General features: G+C 39.4%; 1 protein-coding gene across 2 annotated transcripts in view; it reads left to right on the top strand.

The window, feature by feature from the left end:
• The first annotated feature begins 1,696 nt into the window (after positions 1-1,696).
• MAP3K7CL (MAP3K7 C-terminal like) overlaps positions 1,697-26,568 on the top strand; it is an 87,779-nt gene continuing 62,907 nt past the window's right edge. Inside the window, exons 1-2 of one of the 2 annotated variants that reach the window (XM_032779712.2) lie at positions 1,697-1,817; positions 23,100-23,208. In XM_032779712.2, the coding sequence (XP_032635603.1) occupies positions 1,800-1,817; positions 23,100-23,208 (127 nt within the window). In that variant the 5' untranslated portion in view covers positions 1,697-1,799. Of the gene's footprint in view, positions 1,818-20,280; positions 20,360-23,099; positions 23,209-26,568 lie in introns of those variants that run through there. The other variant, XM_075062031.1, reaches the window with a different exon arrangement.

The following is a 26,568-nucleotide window of genomic DNA, read 5'->3' on the forward strand; positions in this document are numbered from 1 at the left end:
TTTTGCAACCATGGGGGAGGATTGGCCACCAGGTCCTGCCAAATATCTATATAGGGGTATTGGTCCCAATGCCCGTCCCGAGTCACGATACTATGTACTGCCTGTATAGTTTCTGGCCTGAGCGTCCCCCCCTCGGGCCATTCTACCCCAAATGTTGTCCATTCAAGGGTACAGAACTTTACAAGATTATCTTTACATAGTGCTATTCCATAATCAGCCTGGCGTCTAAACGCCTTCCAGTTGTTTAACATACATCCCAGGGGTGTCCCGGGAAAAGTGCTCTGTCCGGACCCCATCGTGCTCTTATCCAACGTTCGAGATAAGGAAGAGATAGGGATCTAGCTCTAATTTAGATATACACTTGGTCACGAGGTTTGGCTGACCCCCCTTGCAATCAAGATATCCTGGTCACTGGGTTTCCCCTCGCAGGAGTCTTGGGGCGGCTGGAGTCAGCTTAAGTCTCAGACCTGGTCAGTGTTACTTCACGCAAAAACCCTCAGTCAATTACAGTTTCGGTTTCCAATACATCATTAAAAGGAAAAACAAGATTACTCCTCCTATAAACAAGAACAATCCCTGAGGCTGTTCTAAGTCCCAGTAATTATCCAGAACGGCCCACGGACTCGTAGAGTTAGTAGTATTATGCATGGGCCGTTCCTTATTTACTTACTAACACAATAACAAGACATGTATGAAACTACAACAAATGTCAGTATACCTCCCCTTTCACCGGCTGCCTAGAGGGTATCCACCATCCAACCCACACTTCGGGGGCGTTATTCCTCGAACCCAGGAGGTAAACGCACTTACCGCCCGGAGTGGCCGCGTCCGGCAGTTGGACTTCCCCTTCTTCTGGAGCCGTCTTGCTTCCGTGTCTTTTGGAGTTCTCTTTAGAGGGGGCGCAGCCGCCACGGCCGATTGTGACGACCCAAAGCCTGAGCAAACCACGCTCAGGGTGGCCACTCTTCGGTATCGCCCTCGGCCGCCGGTCAGCGCTCCCTACAGGGAGAGAAGTCCTGCCGCGGTCGCCATTTTGTTAGCCAAATAGGCTCGTTTCCCCCTGGAGCTAGTCAATTACCCCAAGGAGGCACGGAAGACAGGAAGACGGGTACCAAGCTTTTATTCTCGGTCAGCTGAGCGGGTGCTTCTTTCTTGGCTAGTGCCAAAGGAAGAAGACACACCTTACTGGCTCAGAACAGCCTTTATATACTAGGTTACAAACATTTCTACGTGCAGAACCTCTATTAGTTCATACATTTCTTGAATTCCTTTTACAGATAAGTATTGGATCTGTTTAGCATCTTTTTCCTAGGTATTTTGCCTACGTGCATCTAAGAAGAGTTACATACGTGCAAAGATTAACTGGGATGATACTGGGATGATAAGCAGAGGACTGCCATAAGCAAGGAGTTAACAAATTCCTTTTGCTCTAACAATAGTAAGACAGGCCTAGACCTAAAAAAGTTACACTGACTAGATAAGACGACAAAGGATGGAAGGGGAAACAGAGGCACAGAGAGGCAATGACTCCACATGTGGCACTTCTGTCTTGTAGATCAAGCCACAAGATCACTCTGTGATCCCCTTTAGCCTTCTCAAAATACTGTCCTAGGGAGATCACTTCTTCATAGAAAATAAAATGTTTACTACAGTTTTTGTAATTTTCTAGCGCCATGAGTGGGAAGACTCACCTAGAAAAGAATGACAACATCTCCTCCAGGTCTTGCAAACTGGTGGGCTCCTTTTTGCCTGAGAAAGAGTTCCAGAACCAGATGAGACCTAGAGAACCAACATGAGAAATGGTACGAGCAGCCACGGTAAGTGCATTCTCTGATGGAGAGAACACTGGTGTAGAAGTTAAAGCTTCCAGGCTGCTGTTTTGACATACCACTCCTTTTTGGAGATAGGAAGGTTTTCTCAGGATCTACGGGATATCTTGATACCCAGAGGGTCGAAACTGTGAAAAGATTCTAATGAGCTTCAGGCTGTATTTATCACAGAACTGAAGAGCTAGAACAGGACAACAGTCTGGGAAATGAATGACTGAGACTCTTGCAGCTAACTGTACTAGATCCCAGTTATGGAGATTAAAATAATAAAAATAATTGCAATCCCCAATTTCTGGAAAGAAACTGCTACTTCTGACATAAGTTTCTCTTGGTGGTGATGCTGCTGAAGGGAAGAACTTTAGTGGGGGTGCAGATCCTGAGAGAAGACCACCAATTCTGTTGGTGGGCACGTGGGACATGCAAGTATGTAATCTTGTAAATCTAGATAGTACCCCAGCATGTTGGCCAGGATGCCCATGCAGCCAGATGCAATTTGGAACTTCCAAGGAAGACAGAAGTCTTATCATTTCAGGGTGAGGATAGAAGAGTTTCCTAGTATATATATTTTTGCCACTCCTTAACTTGAAAGAGTTTGGCCAAGCATTTTCCTACTCATGTTCTTCTTGTATTGTCCTCTTTCCTATTGGGTGATAGTTGGGAGGGTTAACTTTGGAATTCTTAATTATGTGTCATCTGAACCTGTGGTATGAAGATTCCAAAGCCCACTGAATCTGTTGACTTCAGTAGGCTTTGGATTAGGCCAAAGTGTGTAAAGTCTTCACCTCCCTGGTGCCAGTGTGGCTGAGGAACATTAGTGTGGCCAGGGGAATTTCCTTGTATTTCACTTATCCCTGGTTGCCATATCACCCCTTAGGGCTGCCATCAGTTAGCAGACTGGCCCAATGTAGAGTTGGCAGTGGATCAGAGGAGTGTAAAGGCCACCTTTTCCCCTCCCATTTCTGAACTGTTGTGCACTCCTTGGCTGGAACTGAGGATCTTGACCTCTGAATTTATATAGTGTCTTTCATACACGATTCTCAAAACATTTAAAAAATATTAATGAATGGAGTCTCACAACACTTCAGTACAGTGGGAAGAATTGTTATTCCATTTTACAATGGGAAAATTGAGGCACACTAAAGTAGCTCACTGAAAGTCACAGAATGAGCCTGTGGCAAAGCCAGGACTAGAACCCAAGGCTTAGTCCTAGTGCTGTGTTCTGACCAGGAGACTATGCTCCCTCCCTCAGCCTGGTTCATAGAGCACTTTACTTACTACTCTCTTTCAAAAAAGCTCAGTATCTAAAACTCTAGTGTTGTTACATATTGTATTCTTAATGGCTTCGTTTTAATCACTCTTGTGTACACATTCATTTAAACATTAAATGGTAGGCAGAGAAAAATAATGTACTACCGTATATATTTATTATGAATGACAACTGCTGTGGATAGCTGCTGAAGTTACACTTAAGCAAGGCAAAAACAATACTGCGCATATATAAAAGGAATAGACAGAAACCATTTTATAGAAAAACTATTTTAAGAAACTAAAATGTCACATTACTGTTTAAAGCCAGTATTGTGTAATAGACATGTGTAAACAGTAATAGATCAGGAAATCAGTGATCTAATATGTTTTTATGTATACTTAACATTCTTTTTATAGTGCCCATAGAATCAGTATTTATTCATTAATGTTTGTACTGTGCTGTGAAAATGCAGAGAGCTATGTAAGTCCTGCGTTATATTTATTACATTCAAATGTGAAATAATTGACTAAGTCTTTTCTTAGCAACAGTTCTACATTCAGCAGAATGAAAGGGTTAAATAAAAATTAACAGGATTAATAAAGAAAAATATACTGTATATAGAATTTTCAAGGTATCATTTCACTTGCTATAGACAGGAACTGAAGGTGACAGCCTTGTTTCAGAAAACAAATAGCACCAACTCAGCAGCGTCAGCAGTTCTGCATGTTGGATATGAGCCAGATTTAATTTGGACCCTGTGTATAAATGTTAGGGTGCCTGCAACAGCATCCAACCAGGGAAGATGTCCCTGTCTTTTTGCTTATAAAGGGATACTAGGCACACCTGCTCTTTGTCATCAATATTATTTATCTTATCAACTCTTAGTACCAGCTGCTTCTCATCTTTTATGGAAGAAGAGTTTTCAGATCTGGCCACACTGAGTCTCCTTCTTCTGCTTTTTTTTGAAACCACAGTAAGAAACAATACATGTCTGAATACTGATTGCATACTTAATGATACTGATCCTGAGTTGTCCTCTTGACTATATTTGGAGCAGGATTAGGCCCTGAATAGTATTCACAACAGATTTTCCATTAGTAAGCTTCCAGTGTGTGGAAACTGTCAGTGTGATCATATCAAAACTGCGTATGATTTACTTCTGATAGCCTAAGCGCTGTTACTGTCTGTACCTGTTGTGTCTGCTAGCTTGTCACCAGACAATGAAATGGGTTTGACCAATTAGCACGTTTGGTTTTTAGACTTGTTTTGTGCCAAGACCCAAAGAGCAATTGTAGAACCAAATGTTAGTACTTTTGAGGTTAATTGACTTCATCAGGACCAGTGTTTGACCCACTGTGCATGGGCAGGAAGTCTGTCAGGTGAGCCAAATGAAAGACCTTCTCTGGGCAAGTCAGTAGGAGCTGTGCAGGCTCTGTCTCAGCTGGAAGTCGCTCTCTGTATATCGTACAGAACTTTATTATTCTTTGCAACTGTTGAAGCTCCCATGCTGTCAGGTGATGGGGTCAAGGTACAGAATGGAGGGCATAGTTTCTCAACCAGGGGGTCATGACCATATGGCTAGATGGATGAGGGGGTTCCGAAACCATGAGATGGGAATTAAAAGCCGTGTTTGTGAAACAGGGAGTCATGATTAAGGCTAAGATTTTGTCATGGATATTTTTCATAAAAGTCAGGGACAGGTCATGGGCAATAAAGAAAAATTCATGGACGCTGTGACGTGTCCCTGACTTTTACTAAAAATATTTGTGACAAAATGGGGATCTGCGGGTCCACACACTGCCTGTAGCTACATGGCAGCTAGGAGCTCCGGGGGCCCCTACCGCAAGTTGGGTGTCAGGGCTCCAGGGTCCCCTGCAGCAGATGGAGGTTATGGGGTACCCCTGTTGCCTGCAGGTCTGGGGATCCCCCCGTCAGCTGCGATGTCCGGAAGCTGTGGGTGCCCCATGCCACCTGCAACAGCTGGGAGCCGCGGAGTATACCCGCAGCTTTAGGGGCCCATGGTGGCAGGGAGCTCGGGGGTTCCCCTGCTCCCATGGCAACTGGGAGCTGAAGGATACCCCCACCGCCTGTGGGGCTTGGAGCTCTAGGGGTACCCCGCAGCTCCTTGCCCACATGGGTGGTGGAGGACCCTGCAGTTCCCAGCTGCCACTGGCTGAAATCGTGGAGGTTGCTGGAAGTCATGGATTCCGTGGCTTCTGCGACCTCCATGACTAAATCGTAGCCTTAGTCATGATGTGGAAAAATTTGAGAACCACTGATGCAGGGCTTAATAGGAAAATCAATTTCGATAACCAAAAGAAGAAACTACAGAAAGTCAGCTGAATACTACTAACCAGATCCTGGATTCAGCTGAACTGCATATAGCACAGGTCAGGATGAATGTATGGGCTAAACTAGCATAAAGCTATATTTTTACTGCTCAGATTCAGGGCTGCTGCGTGCTAGAACGGTTTGCGTTCAGTGGGGTTGCACAAGTGAAACTGATTGATTCTGTAAATGAAACTTAGTAATTAAGTCAGTGGATAGCGCATAAGAATATTAGACTCTAGTGCACTATTGTCATAGTTGTTTTTGCTCTGTAGTGCTAACAAGAGTAAAAAGCAGTAACATCTTATTTTAGGTATATCAGCAGGTTTGGCTGAATCCACGTAGGGATCAGATCTGTTGCTATTATTGTAGTCACTTTTCTAAATAGAACTTCACTTTAAGGAAACATCGTTATATACAAGCTCACTTTTTATGCTAGATTTCTTCAAGCCAGAGACACATTTTGCACAATTTTCAGAAACTTTAAACCAGAAATAGTAATTAGAAAAACGTCAAGAAATGATTTCAGAAGCTTTGCTTTGAGGTCATAGTCAAACACATAATTTGTTAAAAGAGCTTGGGAGAAAGAACCTCATTGGGAAATGTTGCCAGAGACACAGCAGAGAATATATTAAGGGACACAAACTATATCCTATAATGCCAGGCATAAACTACTACAGCTCTGATTTATGTTGTGAACATATTATACAGCTCTGCAATTTACAGAGTCAGCAGATCTCTCAGTAAATACACTGTAAGTCCAAAACAGGCAAGTTGAGAAATAAAATTTCAATAGAGCCACTGTCTTCAGGTACAGAGCTGAGAGATATATCTACATATGAGGTTTGGAGCAGGGCAACAGGACCTTATTTTTTTCTCTGATCTGTTACCCTGGGAAGGATCATCAAGGATGGTTACAATGTACCATCAGGCCAGGCCCCAGGTAGTTGGGTGGTAGCTATGTGAGGGATCAAATTTCAGAGCATAGACTTTTCCCTTGCTTCCAATGACCGCAGAGGCTGGGAGTGTTCTAGAAGCAACATAACTGAGCCCTCAAGGGAAGGAAAAGTGTTTAATGTTGTTCCTGAGCAGCACTTTTGTATTAATCCAGGAGCACTGTTCACAGGCTCCCTCTTTCCTGGTTCACTATGATTTGAAGCCTTTATGAGGGATGAATTAAGAAGGGGGAAATGGAAGTTATCTTCCCCAAATTAATGTATTTTAGGATCACCATTCACAAGATGACAACTGCAGTAAGGATCTGTTGCATTTCCATTATGGACTGTTTTCAGTGTTGTAATTTCTTAACAGTTCTGTCTGGGCTGCAATCTTTGCAAAAAATGAAGATCTAAGCCAAGGAAGAGTAACAACAATTATTTTTTATCAATCAGAAAAAAAGTAGCCTGCAGTTCTTCAGTTGCAAATAAATAAATACGAATCTATATTTTATACTGGTGCTTTTGAACACTATCAACAAAATTCCCTCTTTTCCACTCTCCACCATATACATTACACAATTTTAGTTTATCCTAGACTTACCAAGTGTAATTTATATCTTCTTATACCTGAATTTTACTCTCTGTACTAGGTGGGGCTGGTCAAAAATGGAAATATTTTTCCATTAAAAATTAAAAAATATATATTTTAAAAAAAAATCCTGAAATTTTCTGACTTTTTCCAATAACATTATTCAAAATCAATAATCTTGGATTTTTCCAGTGGAAAAAAGGGAGAGAGAGAAGAGAAGCTGTCATAAAAAAACCAAAGCCAAGAAGTTTTCATTTTAATTTGAATCCAACTATGTTAAATTGTTTAATTGAAAATTGGAAAATTTCAAATGATACAAAAAAATTTGTAAAAAAAATGTATAGTTTGAAAAGACATTTTTGTCAAAAATTTCAGCTAGCCATAGTAATGAGAATGAATTTACAGGTTTAGAGGCTGGAATAGTGTTTGTAGCAGAAAGAGCAGCTGATGGGAGGTTGTACTTTAAAACAGGCGGTGGCCTATTTTTCCTGCTTTTGGACATCTTACTCCCTTAAATCTATTTACACCCAATTACCAACAAGTAAATTACTCCACTTTACATATTACCTCAGAATTTGCCCCTTTGTTTAAAAAAAACCCACTTTTTTAAGCATGAAACTGCAATTGAATAGTCTGCATTGTGGCTTAATCCCAGCAGTGAGGGGATTTTGCATAATGCATGTATTTTAATAACACAATGGTGTGGAGTTAGAATTCACTCTGCAACTGTATCCCTATCTTTCCCTGTATGTATACTTCTGTCACACATTTCTTAGTATATTATGTGTATATGAAAACTGTGGAGTTCAGATTGATTTAGGAGATCGGGTTGTGGTCAAGTTTGACTCAGGGCACGATTAAAGATGAATGAGTGTGGGTCTGCGACTCTGCTGGAGACTGGGATCAATACTGAGACAAGGACCTGAATTTTTCTGGGAGAATAAAAAGAGTCAGGAATCTAAGAGGAAATTCACTGAGGGGAGATTTTGAAAAGAAATTTTTTTTTTATTTTCATCTTTTGTTTCCTAGGATTGTTTGTTGAGCATCATCAGTGTGCTTGGCACTGTATGGAGCAAAGAGGGACATAGATTGTAAGGTCTTTGAGTTCAGAGGCTAAGTAAACAAACAAGCAATATAAAACACTACATACATAAAGTGACCCATGTCTGCAGAGGATAGAGGCATCACAGCATGGGTCAAGGTGCTGATATATTTTACTATAGAGGGCAAGACCATCATGATATGCTGCTAAGTATCTTAAAATTGTTTCAGCCTATTAGATTTCACTATACAACATTACTAGTTTGAATAAAGTAAATAGGTTGTGAAGTATTTAATATGATGGGTCAGATTCATCCCTGATGTAATTCCTGTTGACTTTGGTGGGGTTATACGAGGGAGTAATGTAACCCAAGATGTCAAGGGAAAAACCCTCAAAAATAGGGCTAAAATTTCTGAAAGTAATAGCTACTTTGAGGTGCTTGAGATGTTTGCATATATATCCAAAAGCAGGAACTGAAAGTATATTCACAGATAGGGAATGTCAGCATCAGATCTTGATTGAAATATGGTAGAAAAGGGAGTACTAGTAAATAATAAATAATGATTGTCGATTATATAATATTTTTCATGCAAAATTTCCCAAAGCACACCTGTAAGTATTGAAAAATCTCCCTTTAGGGAGAAAAGTGGGGACATGTTTTTTAATTCCACTGAAATACCTTGGATACAGAGAACTTTTTGAGGAGACAGCTTGGAAAAATGGCAAATTTATTGCTTAAAAATAAATACAGTGACTCTGCATTTTAAGTAGGGACAGTAGGCATGAAGCGTTCTGACAGCCTGATGCATAAACTACATATGCAGCAGCCATTTTCACTCATTCATGACACTTACCTCTGGGATGGAAAATGGCAGCCATTTAATAGTACAGAGCTATAACTTAGAACAGCATAATTTAGGACAGGAAGTGAAGAATATTTTAATTAACTAAAATGTAAGGACATTTTGGAAGGCAGAATGTAACCGTCTGAAATTTAGCCAAGTCATGATGATAGCCAGTCATTTTGAGGAACTGAAGTATAAAAAGAGAAACAGATATTCATGTGCTTTATGCTACAAAAGGAGCAATCATAATAAAGGAAGAACAATACAGTTCAGAATAAACTAGATAGTTTAAGAACCTGCAGTTCAGTATTGAGAAAATATGAAATAAAAATGAAGGATTGGGGAATGTCGTCTGCGGAAAATATTGTCAAACAGTGCCTGGTGCTTAAGAGCAATAAGACCAAAACCTATTCAGGGACACATAAATGAAGCATTCATCTGACGAAGTGGGTATTCACCCACGAAAGCTCATGATCCAAAACGTCTGTTAGTCTATAAGGTGCCACAGGATTCTCTGCTGCTTTTATAAATGAAGTTATTAAATTGGAGGTAATTTGAAAGATTATAACATGGATGGTAGAAAGCTATTAAACCATTGTGAAATGTAAGGACAAGCAGATATCCCTACAAACTGGAGAAGGGCTCTGCATATGGGGAATGATATCCAGACTTCTCGCTATTGAGAGTAGTTACTCTGCTGGATAAACAAAGCAAGTTAGCCATGAAAACAATTGGTGTATGTAGGGTTGGTTGGTTTGTTGTTTGTTTTTTAAAGAAGTACTTTAATGGAAGCAAAACTGCTAACAGAGATGGGCTGGCTTTCCTTCTGTTTTGCATTCTTCTGGTGTTATTGTGTTGAACTAAAGACGTGTCTTCACTAACAACGTTAAAACATAGGCTGTGCCAGCGCTGCTGCGGCGGCACTTTAACATGGCTTTGTAGTTTATAAAATAACCCACCTCCATGGGGAGAGTGGCTCCCAGCACTGGTGCACTGTCTACACTGGCACTTTATAGTGCTGAAACTTGCAGCGCTTGGGGGGGTGTTTTTTCACACCCCTGAGTGAGAAGGTTGCAGCGCTATAAAGTGCCAATGTAGACAAGCCCTAAGTGAACTCTCTATTTTGCTAATCCTGGTAGTTCTAAGATAATACAGAATAATGATAATGCATAATTGTAATCACACCAACTTTCAAACAATGAAACGTGGAGCACATGTTCTAAGCGTGTCATATATGTTTTTTATTGCAAAAAACCCTTAGAGATTATGCAAAATTATTGGTAAGGTTTATTCAGCCATTCTACAACCATGCCAGTTAGAACAAGGACCACCATCAGAGTGAAAACAAAGGTGCTCTTAGGCCACCCAAATTTGAAGTTGTTGGTCATTTTACAGATATCTGTGTTCATTTACAGACATTCTGAGTGACATTTGTGTATTTTAAAGGTGTAGGATTTCTGTAAAGAAAGTGTAACAATGTTTTTGGGCATTAGGTCAACTTTTTTCCACTTTACTGACTCACACATTCAACCTTTGTAAATGTTTTTTGTTTGCAAATTATGACCTGCAAAGTTTAGTTTTTAGCAAATGAATATTTAAAATAGATCATTTCCCCCACTGTATAACTCAAAAACAGTGTAGCATGTATTTTGTGTATAGGCTGGAATATTGTGCACCACATTGTGTTAGTTTGTAACTCCTGAAAATAGTGATTTATAATTGTAATGCCAATACTTAGCCATGATGACACAAACAATCTGAATATAGTAAGCAGCACTACATTATGAGGTTCACAGGCTCAGGAATGATGGGCCTTATTCACTACTGCATTACTCTATTTTTATGCAGTTGTCACTCCATTGGTTGCTGTAAAACTGGAGAAGCTGGAATAATGCATTGAGGAATCAATCCCAGGTATGTAGCTTAATGGTTACTTTGTAGAATCATAGAATATCAGGGTTGAAAGGGACCTCAGAAGGTCATCTAGTTCAACCCCCTGCTCAAAGCAGGACCAATCCCCAAAGATTTAGATGAGTTTGAAAAATTTTGTAGAGACATTAATAATATAAACTGTAACTGGGCACAATGTGGATGCTCTTCCCTGTTCCCTCCCTGGACAGATCTGGTCATGAACCTCATCCCTCACATACAATGCACCCCTCTTTTAATGCAGTCCTGAGTGCGTCTTCTGAAATGGACAAATGTGTAGACAGTGAGTGCTAAGTAAAGGGTATTTGGACTTGAAATAATGAAACACAAATGCAATTCCATAGCAAAAGGAGTATTATCCCTAATTACACTGCTTATAGTGTCAGAAAGCATGAGTTTTGTCTTTAATGTATTGGAAGGTGATTTGGGGACATAAGGTTTTCTTCTTTCCAGAATTGTTTAACCTTTGTACAAAATTAAGGTTTCAAGAATTCAAAATCGTTTCATCATAAGTGTATCAGGATCTGTTCCCCTGTCAGTGCTTGCATGCAAATGTAAGCCCTGATGCTGCAAAACGGCCCAACTGCACAGAGTTCTGTTGAGTTCAGTGGGGCTCTGCACAGGCTTGGAGATACACCTGCACAGAGCTCCTTGCAGAATCAGGGCATTACACACTATTAATGGGTACTTTCCTACCCATTTCAGGTACTTAAAGGCAAATCTTGCTTTCTATCTCCATACGGGCATAGAATACCCCAGTTGCACCAGCACCCAAGAGAGGCAGGATTTGGGGGGCATACACAGAGGCTATGTGTAGGGTGAGCAGACAGCAAGTATAAAAAATTGGGACGGGGGGGTGGGGAGTAATAGGAACCTGTATAAGAAAAAGACCCAAAAATAGGGACTGTCCCTATAAAATCGAGACATCTGGTCACCCTAGCTGTACAACACCGGCACACTACAGAACATGTTTTATAACCAAGTTTATTTTGAAAGATTTAGCAACTCTTAAAAAATTATTACATAGGTTTAGCTCAGAGATCTTATTGTGCTGCTGTAAAACTTGCTTAATGAGCACAAAGAACAAAATCACTTGTAAGTCAAAAACTGGACATTCATTAAAAAGTGTAAGTCAAAACTGGGAAGGGAAATCAAGTTGATGAACCAACCCCTAGGCCGAAATTAAGCAAAAGAAACTTTTTTTAAAAAAAAAAGTACAACTACGCATATTTGTGAACTGTTTCTTTCAAAATGGGCCCAAACCTATGTTGTGCTGAGAAACTTCAGCTCTTGTGGTCCTCAAGGCTCTTGGTTTGCATCTTTGATATAATGAACTTCTAAAAGTGTCCTCTAAGGGGCAGCATTGGGGAGCAGATATATTTGGATAAATATTATTTATATACATGGTTCAGTGTGGTGTGTTTAAAGAACCTATTGTAAGTAATGGACTATGAGCGCTCAAAAGAAGGATGTTTTGTGTCAAATCATGAGTTTTCTAAGTGTAATTATATGTATACTTGAGGATCATAATTGCTGAGTTGTAGTCAATGTTATTAGAAATTGTTCAGCTAAAACTCTAAAACCATTGAAGCCTGTGAATGTGGGGTATCTGAAAGCACATAGGATAACTGCTTTTTGTTGGCCTACCTAACTGGGAAATTGAGGGCACTGTCACCATGCATTACTTGTCTCCAAGAAGCATCAAGATAAGTCATTTCTAAGAATAACATTACGTCTTATAATAACACTAATTAACTAATGCAGAGAAGTCATTCCTGGAAATACCACTTTTTAGGCCATGTCTACACTAGCAGTCTCACAGCAGCACAGCTGTACCAATGCAGTTGTGCTGCTGTAAGATTGCTCGTGTAGCCGCTCTGTGCTGACTGAAGAGAGCTCTGCCATCAGCATAATTAAACCACCTCCAATGAGCGGTGGTAGCAATGTTGGCAGAAGAGTCTCTCCTGCTTACCTAGGGCTGTCCACACTGGCACTTCTGTTGGTATAACTTATGTCGCTTAGCAGGATGGTTTTTTTCGCACCACTGAGTGACCTTAGCACTTTTGTCAGTATAACTTATGTAGAGATCACCTAGAAACATTGCTGCCTATTGTGACATAATATGGCATCACTCTGGGGTTCTGTATACCTGCTGGTTAGTCTTGTGTATTGATTTCTATGTATATAGCTATGTACCTTCTAGTAGTTTGTTAATGCTGCTCTGTTAACTATTGACTTCACAACTTTAATAACGTTTTTTAATATTTTTTAAATGTAACAAAAATACCTATCTCTAATGTACCAATCACTTTGTGATATTTAGGTGCCCAACACAAGAACTTTAAGCTGCTGTATTCTTGGGCTATCTTTCCTGTTCTGCCCATTATGGGCTATATAGTCCATATGTTATCTTTTCCTGGGGGCAGGGAGGGGGTGGATATTTATAGAAAAGGAAAAGGGATGGCTGGACTGATATAAACTGCATTTTTTGAGAACAAACTTCTGCAAATAGATGAGTCTTGCATTTACCTACCCTACACTTTCCCCTCTACAGTTCTGACTGGTGCCACTGCAGATGCAGCTCCAGTAGCAGTAACAAGAGTGGTAGTTCTAATGAAAGGCAGGACATTGGCTGCTGCTGCTGGGCTTTTTACCTTTGTGTTCTAGGAATGCTTATTTCTTCCTGACAGCAGGGAAGCTTAGTGACAAAATTTTCTGTTTAAGATTTTAAGTGTTTGTTTTTGTGTACACACTTGCTTGTTATCATCAGCATAATGTTGACAATTGAGTCTGTAGTATCGAATTAGATCAGTGCAGTTACTCCAGGTGTCACCTGAGAACAGAAATTATTTCCCTGAGTTTGTTTAGGTCAGGGGTCGGCAACCTTTCAGAAGTGCTGTGCTGAGTCTTCATGTATTCACTCTAATTTAAAGTTTCACGTGCCAGTAATACATTTTAATGTTTTCAGAAGATCTCTTTCTATAAGTCTATAATATATAACTAAACTATTGTTGTATGTAAAGTAAATAAGGCTTTAAAAATGTTTAAGAAGCTTCATTTAAAATTAAATTAAAATGCAGAGCCCCCCAGACTGGTGGCCAGGACCTGGGCAGTGTGAGTGCCACTGAAAATCAGCTCGCATGCCGCCTTCGGCACCCGTGCCATAGGTTGCCTACCCCTGGTTTAGATGGATACCAAGATTTATTGACCCAATGGTGAGAGTTAAATATGGTGAAACTGAGATCCATATTTAGCTAAGGGGTACTAAGGGACAGATGATCCTTAACTGAGCTGAGCTTGTGATCAGTACGGCTGTGGAGAGGGAGGATTCAGGAAATGTGGCTGTAAACCACCTTTCTTCATCATGCTGAGGTCCACTGATACTTTTCAGTGGATCCTTCGGCATGCTTGCAGGTTGGGGGCAGAGCTAGACAAGTCAGTCACTGGCAGCAGGGCAGCATCTTGTCCCCTGAAATTCTCTCTGGTTTTCTCTGTCTGCCCATTGGCTGGTGGCTCTGCTTCTTCAGAGCTCTTCTGAGGAAATTCCAAACTTGATTTCAAATTTCTGACTAAAAATTCATCTCACTAATGTGTCTATCTGAGCCCCAGTCATGGCCCAGGGCTGCCTTTTTGACAAGAATGTCTCCTCAGCTGCACCTCCTCTTCTGAGGCATTTGCAGCTATTAGTGCTGCTGAAGGCTTCAAGAGGGGTCTAGACTGAGAAAGCCAGAGGCAAAAGGGAAGGTCTGTGTCTCATGCTTCCCTCCTTAATCAAATGTCTCGATGGAGCATGTCGTTTCTCCCTCAATCCAGGCTGGATGGGTTCATCTCAGTCCCCCTTTCCTTTAATTGCAGAGAAGCCAGACAGGATTGAACAGGTCAGCTCTGCTGGGAAGTTACAGGCATTGTTTTAGTAGCCCAGGTCGGAGGGGCTAACCTCAGCCCCCTCCCTCAGGCAAGAATGGAGCCAGGCAGGTTTGGAAATGAACTGATGCCATAGCCAAGCAGTCCCCTTCCCCATCTCTGATGGGAGTGATCCCAGAAGGACAGTTCACTGGATGGAAAATCCCTATAGTCCACACCAGCAGCCACCCCTCTGACAGCGGCGCTCAGCTGCCTCCTCCTCCTCTGCTTCCTCATGGGTCACGACCGGAGGGCACTGGACACAGTATCAACACTACCAACACCGGAGCATGCAGTAAGGGTCCTTTGGGCTGAGCTTCCTTTGTGATCCAGGGACCTCTTGATGTTAACTGGCAGAGGACATTTTACTGATCTATACGCCTCTGCCTCAATATAACGTGACCCGATATAACACAAATTCGGATATAATGCGGTAAAGCAGTGCTCTGGGTCAGGGCGGGGGAGGGAAGGCTGCGCACTATGGTGGATCAAAGCAAGTTCAATATTACACAGTTTCACCTATAACGCAGTAAGATGTTTTGGCTCCCCAGGACCTTGTTATATCGAGGTAGAGGTGTACGTATATTCATTTCACACTGAGCATTGACACCATGTGCAGCACCTTAAAAGTCAATGAAGTTGTACAGGTTGTAAGCAGAAAACTTAGTTCTGAATGTTTTTATCAGAAGTATCTGGAACACTTTTCATTATAGCCATACATTTCTTAAAGTTAAATTGCAAAGCTAAAATAAAAAATTATGTAGTCGTGTAGCACCAAAGTATGTGTTAAATGCCCAGCCAAGGTATTGAGGGCATTCAGCACAGAAATAATTAGTTTAACTTGTTTATAATGGATTGCATGGGACTAATTGTATCAGTGAGATTACAGAATGATGCATTCTGGGATTTGTTTAGTAAACTAGAAAAGGATTAACTAATGGCAAAACAATGGATTTCTAAAATAGCAAGCTTAAATTTATTCAGTGTTTGTCCCCACTTGTTGGGGAATGGGGGGATGTAGGAAAAGAGGAGAGAGATTTGTGCCAAATTTCTGGGTATAACTCAGTTTTCCTATACATTTGGTTGGTATTTCACTTCTATAGAAATTTCCACTAAGTTTTTTTCCCCCTACAAATGCAACTACATTTTTTTTCAACCTGAAAGAGAAAAATATCAATGAAAAATGTTTTACATGCACAAAACACCACTTCCTACTGCACATTCCCTTTGAGTGCAATATATAAAATATTGCACTGAAAGGGAATGTGCAGTAGGAAGTGGTGTTTGATATATTCAGAGGAACTCCCCAATAGAACATTTGGCTGAGAATGGAGTACAGGATCAGGCAAAAAATGCACTCATGAAATATTTTTATTTGACCAAATTCTGTGCCAACTCACACCCGGGCAATCCTGTTGGCTTCAGTGATTCAGCATGTGATGCGTAGTTAAAGAATCTGTCTTGTTGCTATTTGCTCCTCCTTCAGAACTCAGTCCTGTGGGGTGTAGAGCATCCTTAACTTCCATCAACATCCATGAACATCAAGGGTGCTCTGCAACTTTGCAGGATTGGACCCTTAAACAGTTTTTACTGTAAAAAAACAAGTTAATTTCTGTTTGTATTCTGTCTTGTGTTCTTTTCAGATGAAACAGTGAAATGAAAATTTCCCTAGGAAAAGCATGTTTTTCAACATCTCCTTTGAACATCATCCATGTGTTAGAATATTTTTAAGTGTATTTTTAAATAGTGACTGGCAACCTCTGAAACACCGTTTCAGTTTGAATGAGGTCATACGCTACCAAATACTATTCATATTAGGAAACTCACATGAATTGAAAGTAGCGCAGCTATAAAAGGGAAGGAAACAGGTGTTTTGTTAGATAGCAAACACTGATCATTTTACTGCTCTTTATACATGTGTAAAATAATTGATACTTCATATTTTAAAAAATTACAAACTTGTACCAGATATCAATAAACTGCAGTGCTTCTAATTTAAAGTATGATTACTTCAAAATCTTTTGATTACTAAAACATGATATCCTGTGTGTCACTCTTCTAGAGGAGTTCAGGTTTCATAATGTGATATGGGATCAAAAGAATTTTGCTCGGGTACCAAACATCTGATGACTAAGAGCAGGCTGGCAGGAAAACAGGGTACAGCACCACTATTATGCTTCTACCGGAAAAACCGGAGGGATTATCAGCATTCTGAACTTTTCATAGAGATTATTGTCAAGTGTATATTCAGACTGTTATGAACAAGTATTTACTGTGCTGCACCAAATCGTGGAGTAGTTTTCTTGGATGCAGTGGGACTGCTCATATGAATAAGAGCCATGGTATTGGGCCACTAGAGTCTGTTACCAAGTTTTACAGTGCCTTAATAGGAATTTAAGCATGTAACCTAATTTCACTAAGACTCAGTTTTCCTTTTTTGTGAAGTGATTTTGAGAACTTCATATGAAAGGTGCTATATGAGTGCATTGTTATTGCTTGTTTTCAGCTTTAATTGAATGTTTTGTTATGTTATATTCCCAGCAGTAAACGGGTTATAAAAATAATTACAGAATGATAGTAATTATTCAACCTAATATTTCAGATACAGTGCTGTATATGTAAAATGTCTTAATGTTAAGATTTGATGGATAGGGTCTCAGAGGAATCAGGGAAAACTCCTCTTAAAATGTGAACTGAAACATTTGAAAATATGTCTTAAAAATCTAGTTTGTTTATGAGCTCTTTAGATGGACAACCACATGAGCACCAAATCAGGATCAGTGCAGTCACAGAAATCCATTTTATTGTGTGCTTAGTTTCAGTGGGACTACTCACATCAGTAAGAGCTGAAAGATAAAGCCCTGGATTCTTGATTCCCACTGTTGAATTGAAAATGTCAGACTACACTGTCATCCACATAGTACATATGGCAGTAGTTCCAGAGGACTAATCAGTGTATAAAGCATCGAAATTTAGATGTGATACAAGGTTTTTTTGGTTTATATAGTTTCTGTGTCCCAAAGGGTGACTTGCAGCCCTGCATGGTACTAAAGTGACTGAAAGAGATGCGCAAGAATTGTTTTACGTTTTTGGAGTTAAGCACTGTTAAGACTGTCTTCTTTTGAAATGTGTGAAGAGTAATATGGAATTTCATCAGAAATACTGATATATAATAAATGGAGAATATGTTGTAACTTGCTTACAATAGATAGAAAAATACCAAAATATTATGTATTGAATTTGCAAATACATGCACTATATACAATGTGATCTGGTAGCTTGCACTGTCAGTCAACTGTTTTGAAAAGTCATCCATGTGTCATGCATGAGTCAGTGTTTCTGCTTCATCTTGGGGATACCAGATAGATTGCATGTGTTTGACCTATGTTAGTGAGTAATTAGGAATCTTGCTATCTTGGTTAGTGAAGGTAAGTCTTGTTGGTGCTTAAATACCAAGGTTTTATGCATCTTAGAAATACATATATAGGATCTGTTCACTACATTGAACCTTGTGAGTTCATTCAGACCTCTTTCAACTAGATGTAAATGCTATCTATCTGATTTATTTTACATCACTTTCAACAGGTGTAAGTAACTACACACGATGCAAAACAGGAGAGAATCAGGCCCTCTGAAAGAAATCCTGGCCTTGAAGTCCATGGGAGTTTCAATATAGATTTCAGTGGGGCCAGGTTTTCAGCCTATGTCTGTAAACCAAATACATCCTTCAAAAATAATTAGTCCTCTAGTTGGAGAAAGAATCCCTCGTTGAGATCAATATTAAGTTGCAATGCTATTTTATTGTGAAATTTCAGTAACAGTCGTGATTCTGAACAAAGCTAAATCTTCCTCCAAAATGAGATAGAGATTATTATAAATATCTTTTTAGAAGTATATTTACAGCTGAAAAGGAAAAAGAAAGAAAGAAGGATGGATGGATGAGCTCCCTCATGAGTGTAGAAGTTGGGGCATACTGATGCTTTGAAATCATGGAATGGATTCCCTTGGCCAGATTCTTGTTCCTGCTCTGGTGGCACAGTGAAGCTAGAAAGCAGGTTTAATCAGCTATCCGGGGAATCTCTAGGTATTGTACAGCCTGTATGGTGCTTCCACACCACCTCCTCCAAGACCCCAGCACAGGGGTCTTTCCTGGAGAAAAGGGAGTGTAAGCAGGGTGGCTCTGTGCCCCAGCTATCTCCAGGTGTGAACCAGCCCCTTGGGTCACAGGGAGCTAGGTGTAAATTAGAGCAGCCAAAGGATAGCTCTTATTTATGCTGAGACTGGATCAGTTCCTGGCCAATGCCAGGATGTGGGGGGAGACAGAAAGTTGATTTAATGCCCCCTTTGCAGCTCCCCCTGCTTCTGCATCTAGTATGCCTCAGATGAACCAGAGAATCTGGCCCCAGATGTGCTGTCCTTGAGACATTCCAGAATATGGGCATTTGGGATAACCTGTCAAATTAAATTTACTGTTTTTTAAAAAATATTTGAAGGTAGGAAAACTAACTTTTTTTTAAAGTGTGGTTGTAGCTGTGTTGGTCCCTGGGTCCCAGGATGTCAGAGAGATAAGGTGAGGTAATATCTTTTATTGGACCAACTGCTGTTGGTGAAAGAGAGAAGCTTTTCTTGATTAAAAAACCCCACAGTATAATGATAGGTGCAGCAGATATATTGTCAGTCAATCTCCTGTCCTATAGTATCCTTTGCACTTTCAAGGATCACAGTTATCCAGAAGAATACATACAGCCAGCAGGGTGTTTAAGCTTGCTTGTTGTAATTGCATCAGACAACTGCTGCTTTTTTTCACAGTATTTCCATATTCAGTTACTAATTACCTTGCTTGTAGTTACAAAACTGACTGGCAGTGTCAGAAATAGCAGCAGAATCTACAAGCTGTTAGTTTTAAGTCAATTGCAATTTCAATTCCTGTCCAAAATATTTGTAAATAAATCTGCCTTCAAAATGTACTTATATGAAGACTATACAGGACTCTAATATACTACTAAAATTAATCCATTGTCTCTTTAATATAATAATTCTATCATTTGTTGTTAGTCTGTTATTAGGCGCTTTACCAAAGCCATTACAAACCTAGCCCAAAACACCAAGCCTCATCCTCATTGTTAGCTTTGATAGTTGCCTCTATCATTTAATAGTTTGCGTGTAGCCAGTCCAAGTTGGCAATGTCACCCCAAGCTGATTCGAGCCACAGACATTTTTGCTGACTGCAGTCATGCTATCTTTGCCAGTTTGCTGGAATAGACACAGACACTGATTGGGTCATGCTGAAAACATTCCTGTCCTGTGAAGCAAGTCTGTTTGTATTTTAGGTTTGCCAGGACTAATGAATTAAAAATCTTGAACTCTGCACAGTTTGCTGCTTATTAATGCCTCTGTCAGAAGGATTTTTTTTCCCTCTCAAGCATGACAATATCATAAATCTCATTGTTGGAAAGGAAAGGAAGGGAGAGTGGAATTGCGAAGAAAAGCAGAAAAGGGTGTTCTTGTGGGACAGCAAAGCTATGGGAAGTGCAGGTAGCAGCATGTTGCCTTAACAGCTGTCTCAGCTTCTCAGACTCTGTCAGTTTGTTGCTATGTAGCAGGTGCAGCCTTTTCTTTTATTGAATCTTTACTCCATAAAGGCAACGACAAGCCAAGGCAGTGGCTAGCCCTGGATTATACAAGTGCAGACTCTCCACTAAGTGAGGTAAGGCAACAGGTGTGAAAACTGAACTAAACTGATAGAGCTGTAACACACTTAATCTGAGTTCTGCTACAGATTTTTATAGAGAAACAACAGCCTGTTCCTCAGACAGTCCTCATGAATATGGAACTGCTTTCTGGGATCCTTTTAAACACCTCATTATACTCAAAGTTGCCCACTCCCATATCCTTCTGTCTACAGAATGATTATCCTTTTTTGTGTCAGGAAAATAAGTGGGAAGTTTGTACGCAGTTGATCTGTTTCATTTCCCTGAGCCGATGGGACATTCATCATCCTATTTACACACAGAGCACTGAAATGAAGGTTTCTCTGCCTTCGTATTTTCTTTATTTTCTTTTTGATGATGGAGACCATTGAGGATTCTGCAGAAAATCTGGTGAAGAAATAATCTTAATTCATAAAATGAGATAACTGGCTCATGTACAGTGTGTATATATATAGCTAGGATTTTCTTTCCATAAATTAAAACAAAATGAAAAAGTCTCTTGTGTAATATTTAAAAAATTAGTTATTGAAGGGAGTATTTATTTTTGCCCCCAGATTAGTGATGAAATACTGCTAATTTGTAAATATTGTAGACCACACAGTATATGAATGGGACAAGACCACTGATTTACTTCAGACAATGTTTACTTATGGTATGCTTAAGGATTCCAACAAAAGACATCCTGTCGTGTTTGTTGTTATAATGGTATTAACTTCCATGATTTTTTTTTCTCATTTCTTAATCTGTGATATTAAACATGAAGCATCTTATTGTGTAATAAACCTGTCTGATGATGGTTAGCAGATGTGGTGCATGTGTGATACAATATGTAATGATGAACAGTCTTGTTTTCAAAGTTGTGCGAATTTGTGTCTCTCTTTTGTTCTAGATTTGTTTGAGAGTCATGTGGTGGGAGGGTATGTTATGATAAATAATTCTGGTTTTTGCAATTGTTCTGTTTTTTAAAGAAAAAACCAACAAAAAAAACCATGCAAGGTCTCAGATACTTTTCACAAAGAGACCATGGAAGAGGGAGATCATTACTCTAGAAAAAGTTGCTACATAAACAGACCGCCCCCCCCCAATTGCATTTTGTCTGTTTAAATGACTTTGTGGTCTCTCTTCCAATTGATGCTGGTGCGGGGGGAGTGTTCTTTTGATTAGTAATAATAGGGAAGATGAGGTTATTCATGAGAATCCTCCAAATATTAATATGAAAAGAGGCTGCCAGCTCCAAAGTAAGGGTTTTAGAATAATTGTTCTTTTTTTTTTTTTTTAAAGAAAATCTAAGCACTGTAAAACATCCACTGTTTGATCAAAATTCATGTCAGTGGCTTATTGTGTAACATTGCCACAGAGTAACAGTATCTCTGCTGGCTAAATGCTCAGACAGACAAAACAAAAAATAAATGTTTAAGTCAGTGGTCCAAACTCATGCTTGGTGCTACTCTACAGCCTGCAAAGGATTGATGCTAGGGATGAATTTTGTGCATCATCAAGCAAGACCTTTCTCTTGTAATGATATTCTGTTGTACTGATTTTATGTAATGTTCTAATAATTAAATGTAACATCAAATGGGGTGATGCAATTTTAGTGCAGAAGAACCACCATTGCTTTTGAAAGTGTTACAGAAAAGCTGCAATGTGATTGGCTAAGAAAACTATCTTTTCCCTTTTCGCCACATTGTCTACAGAAGTATAGCGCAGCTTTTAGCAATTTTGCTATACTTTATTGAATAATTTGATTTCCAGTTTTTGGTGGACGTTTTACACTTGTATTTATTTCTTTAAATGTTATTCATGTAGCAATCCATGTAGGTGTTACAGGTGCAGTGCACTGCTGGGTAGTGTTTGAAGTTTGCTTAGTTCTCTTACCGCTCAATGCTACAGTGATTTCTGCCTGGGCAGATCTTTCACCAATGTAAGTTCCATTGGCTTCATGTAGGCTCCATACAAGGACCTGGCTCATTGCAGGATTGGGGCTTCAGTGTATGCTGTTTGTGAATGTTAATTATAGCAGCTTTATATGAGCTATATAGGAGTTTAAGTTGGACATCAAATACCTAATAGACTTTGTTTGGGAAAAAACTTTTATCCGAAAGTCTAAATACACATAATATAACTATAAGTGCCATAAGCCTGGACATGCTTTAAGCTTATCCTGTCAGTTGATAGCAACTGAAGGCCATTAATATTTGATGGTTATTTGGTGTTCTGTGTGAAATGAATTGGGATTTGGGTCTGTTTCTTAGTGAAGAGGGATCCACCTCGTTAAAACCTCCATTTGGCATTGGCAGAATCCGAAAAAAGGCCACAGGCTAACTAGGCCCTGATCCTGCAATTGACTTCCTCTATGCAGACCCTTAACATCTGCAAGGAATCCCACTGAAGGATCAGCACCAAGGTTTGGAGAATTAACAATCTTCTGACCCTTAAATGTGTGACTGTCCAGGTCAAGGCTGAGATATGCTGACAGGACAAAGTGGGGAAGTTTTCTTTGTCATTGCCTTTACCTGAACTGTGAGTAAATCAAGGAATTTAGTCTCTATCGCTAAATTTCACTTTAAAATTTTTTTAAAAGAAAATTCAAATGTAGCCCTGTGCATGTCACCTTAAATTTGCTTTATTAGAATAAATAATGCAAAAAGTGCAGCTATAAATGTGTGCAAATCACTAAGCTGAGAATGTAATGGCTTCATATGATCTGTAATATATGCAATATTTCTATAATTGCAGCTGGAACACACAGATAAACGCGTAGACTCAAGTGCCCACATGATCACCACAGCAAGAGTACCTGCTGATAAGCCAGTCCGAATTGCCTTCAGTCTAAATGACTCCCCAGGTACAGTTCAATTTTATGGAATAAATCAAAATGAAATGTTTCTAGATTTTATATGTTCTTGATAGTGTTTATATTACCAAATGAAGTCCAATGTCATGGATGGACTTTTTCCATGTGTGTGACTGATCAGTTTTCCTGTCTGATAACTACAGTATTGTTAGAGGAAACTAGCAATAGATTAAAATCACTTGTCCAACAGCCTAGATACTGTAAAAGTGAGATTTATTTCAAGAGAATGTGGAATAAACATAAAACTATGACTTAATTACCAATATATTTGCATACAAACTGAAAAAGTATGCTAAAACTCCTAGACAACATTTTTTAAATTTTGTTATTTTATTTTGATGGGGAGGGCAAAGCTAGCATCTAAGCAAAGGAGAGAACAAAAAGACACTTTCCCGTAGACAAAAAGGTTGAAGAATACCATGCTGAGGGAAGGATTCAGGAAACAGCCGCTCAACATGGCATTTTTCCTGATAAAGTAGTACAAATTCCATTACCATTTATCCTGTAAACTAATATTGACTGAGCGTTGACTTCCCCAACGTAACCTGTGCACATGTGAACCCTTGGATTAGGTTCACATTATTGACTGTACCTTAATTTTTGAAAATTCCTAGAGAGCTATTGATAGGCACTTTGTGAAAATCAGAATGAAATAAAGAAACCAGAAACAGGGAAGCAATGGCAGCATCACAAAGAAGGAAGCTAGCTCTGCTGCCAGTGCTAGGGGAGAGCCTGGAGGCAAGGTGGAGGTGTATACAGAGCCTGAAACCCACAGGGTTTCAGTTATCATTACTTGTGAACCCACTTCCTATGCATGTTTATAGACTACCTGTGCTACAATGCTATCTGACTCCCTTTCACAATATGGACAGTGTAGCTCAGCTTCTGCTCTCAGAAGTCACAGATCTTTTCAGGTAAGTTATTCCATTCTGTGCATTCATACACAAGAGAGTAACATATATATATATTCACAAGCATTCAGGAAACGGAGCATTATTATTCCTACAACAGCCTTAACTCTGCTCCACGATTTTGTTTTTCATTCTTTGTATCCTTATTTTCTCCTTACGCTCTTTAGTATCAAACTGCTTTTGTGTATGCTTTTTACACACAAGACCACATTCAAACCTGGTATAAGTAGATATAAATCCACAGACTTAAGTGGAATAGCATCCACTTATGCTGCATTTGAATTGTATCACAGAGCAGAGTATAGGCTGTTATAGGAATAATAATGTTCTGTTTCCTGAATGCTGTGTGAATACAGTCTCAACTCCAATGTTACATTCATGAAATTTTTGTCATCTTTCTTTTTTCTTTTAGAATATTTTAAAAAATATTTTTAAATAATCGTCCTGTATTTATTACTACTTAATATTACAGTAGCCCACAAAGCCCAATCCACATCACAGCCTTGAAGGGACGTATAATTATGTATGGTAACATAGTCCATATGTTAAAAACTTTACAAAGACAAGTGGCATATAAAAGTTGGGAGAAGGATACAGTCGGGGGGAGGGAGGTAGGCATGCTTATATGTGCCTTATTTTGTAAATTATAATTACCAGTATATTATAATATATAGAGAAAGTACCAACTATTCCCATCTACCCGTGAAGCCATCCCTAACAATCTGATTTCTTGTAAACATCACTGCAAAGATAGGTCTTGAAGAGAGATTTTAAGGAAGGATGAATCATGGAAGAATCAGCTACTTGTGCGAAGAGCTGAAAATCAGGGAAAGGAGGCTTGCACAGTGCGCAGAGCAGAGGAGATGGAAGGGCAATGTGATAAGGCATAAGAGAAGACAGTAGCGAGGGACAAGGTTGTGAAGGGCGTGAAAGGTCAAAATTCAGTAATATTGCAAGCTGTTCCCTTCTCTCACCCTATCTCCTCTGCTCTGCCAATAATTCCAGACTCTATTAAAATTTGTAGGAAGGTTCAGAACTATGGAAAGGTGATCATTCTCTATTAAATTCCATAGGACTTCCTCATTGCCCGCATTATCTGGCTCTCAGCATACATGTTTTATTGCAGCAAATGATCCAGACCATCTGTGAAGATAGGAGCGAGTAAATAGGAAACAGTAGATTAAAGACCATATTTCACACTGAATTGCAACCCCCTGTGTGCTACTCAGAGATATAAATCAGCATAGTATGTGACCTCATCAGGAGAATTCAGCACCTGATGTTAACGGAAAGCCTGAATGGAGATATCAATATCAAACGTATTTAAACAAGGCAAAGGAAAAATCACTCCAAGTCTGAGGTTTTACGGAAAGCCCCGTTCAAATGATCATAGTTCAAACAAGCAACTGAAATGTCTTTTTGTAAAGAGACACTGCAAAGAAACAAATAAATCTGCTCACACAGCGTCTCACTGTCACCTTTATCCATTTTAAATTTAGAACCTTTTTTCTTCTTTTCACCTTTTTATATTGCTCTAATCCTTTTTTCATGAGAGGAAAGTTGCTTTTCTCAATTCAGGAAGGAGTTTTGTGTTCAGACAGCATCTTGAGAGATTTGGTATTGTGATGGTATGTTAAAACCTTGCCCAGAGCAAGGAGGTGAGTGAATTAAATTTATTTAATTTTTTTTCTTAGATGTTGTCTTGTTTGCCAGTCATGGTGGTAGATGTGATGCCCCCGTAAGGCTAAATTATCCTACCACGGTAGTACAAGGAGGAATTTACAACATAACCAGATGTAAAAGGGGAAAAGGAGTGTTTCTTCTGGATGGTGATTATCTCACTGGTTAGAACTGCAGCAAAGTACTGAGTCTGAAAGCAGAGACTGTTATCAACTCAAGAAAAGGAAGTTATTTAGTGTTGTTTATCTACAGGAAGGGATATGGCTTACGTTATCCTTAGCTAAAATTGTTTTACTGTGTTCAAAAGTTGGCTCTTTTAGGGCCTGACAATGACCACAAAAACAATTAAAACTTGGTCAGTTTTGTGCTGTATTTTTATTGTGATTGTGAAGTGACCAGGTCCTTAAAAGTCTTGAGGGAAGTCTGACCAATTGCTAACAGCAATGCTATATAAAAATACAATTTTACTGTGTATTGCTTAATCCTGTATATATAGATATCTATATTTGATGCTTTTACTCAAGTTCACTAAACTGGCGCTAGACCAAAATTCTCTCATGGCTTGTCAGATTTGTAGCAGTTTAGCTTAAGGTGTGATTTAAAACTGATTGAATTAAACCAACACAAAAAGCTGAGTGGACAAGCTTATTTCAATTTTGCTTAAATTGATGTAGGAATAGATTTAAACTAAACCAAATAAGCTGCCCTTAAGCCAAAATAAGGGCACATCCACATTTAAAACAATGCAGCAGGGCAGCTG

This window comes from Chelonoidis abingdonii, chromosome 1 (genome assembly GCF_003597395.2).
Source record: "Chelonoidis abingdonii isolate Lonesome George chromosome 1, CheloAbing_2.0, whole genome shotgun sequence".
NCBI classification, from domain to species: Eukaryota; Metazoa; Chordata; order Testudines; family Testudinidae; genus Chelonoidis; species Chelonoidis abingdonii.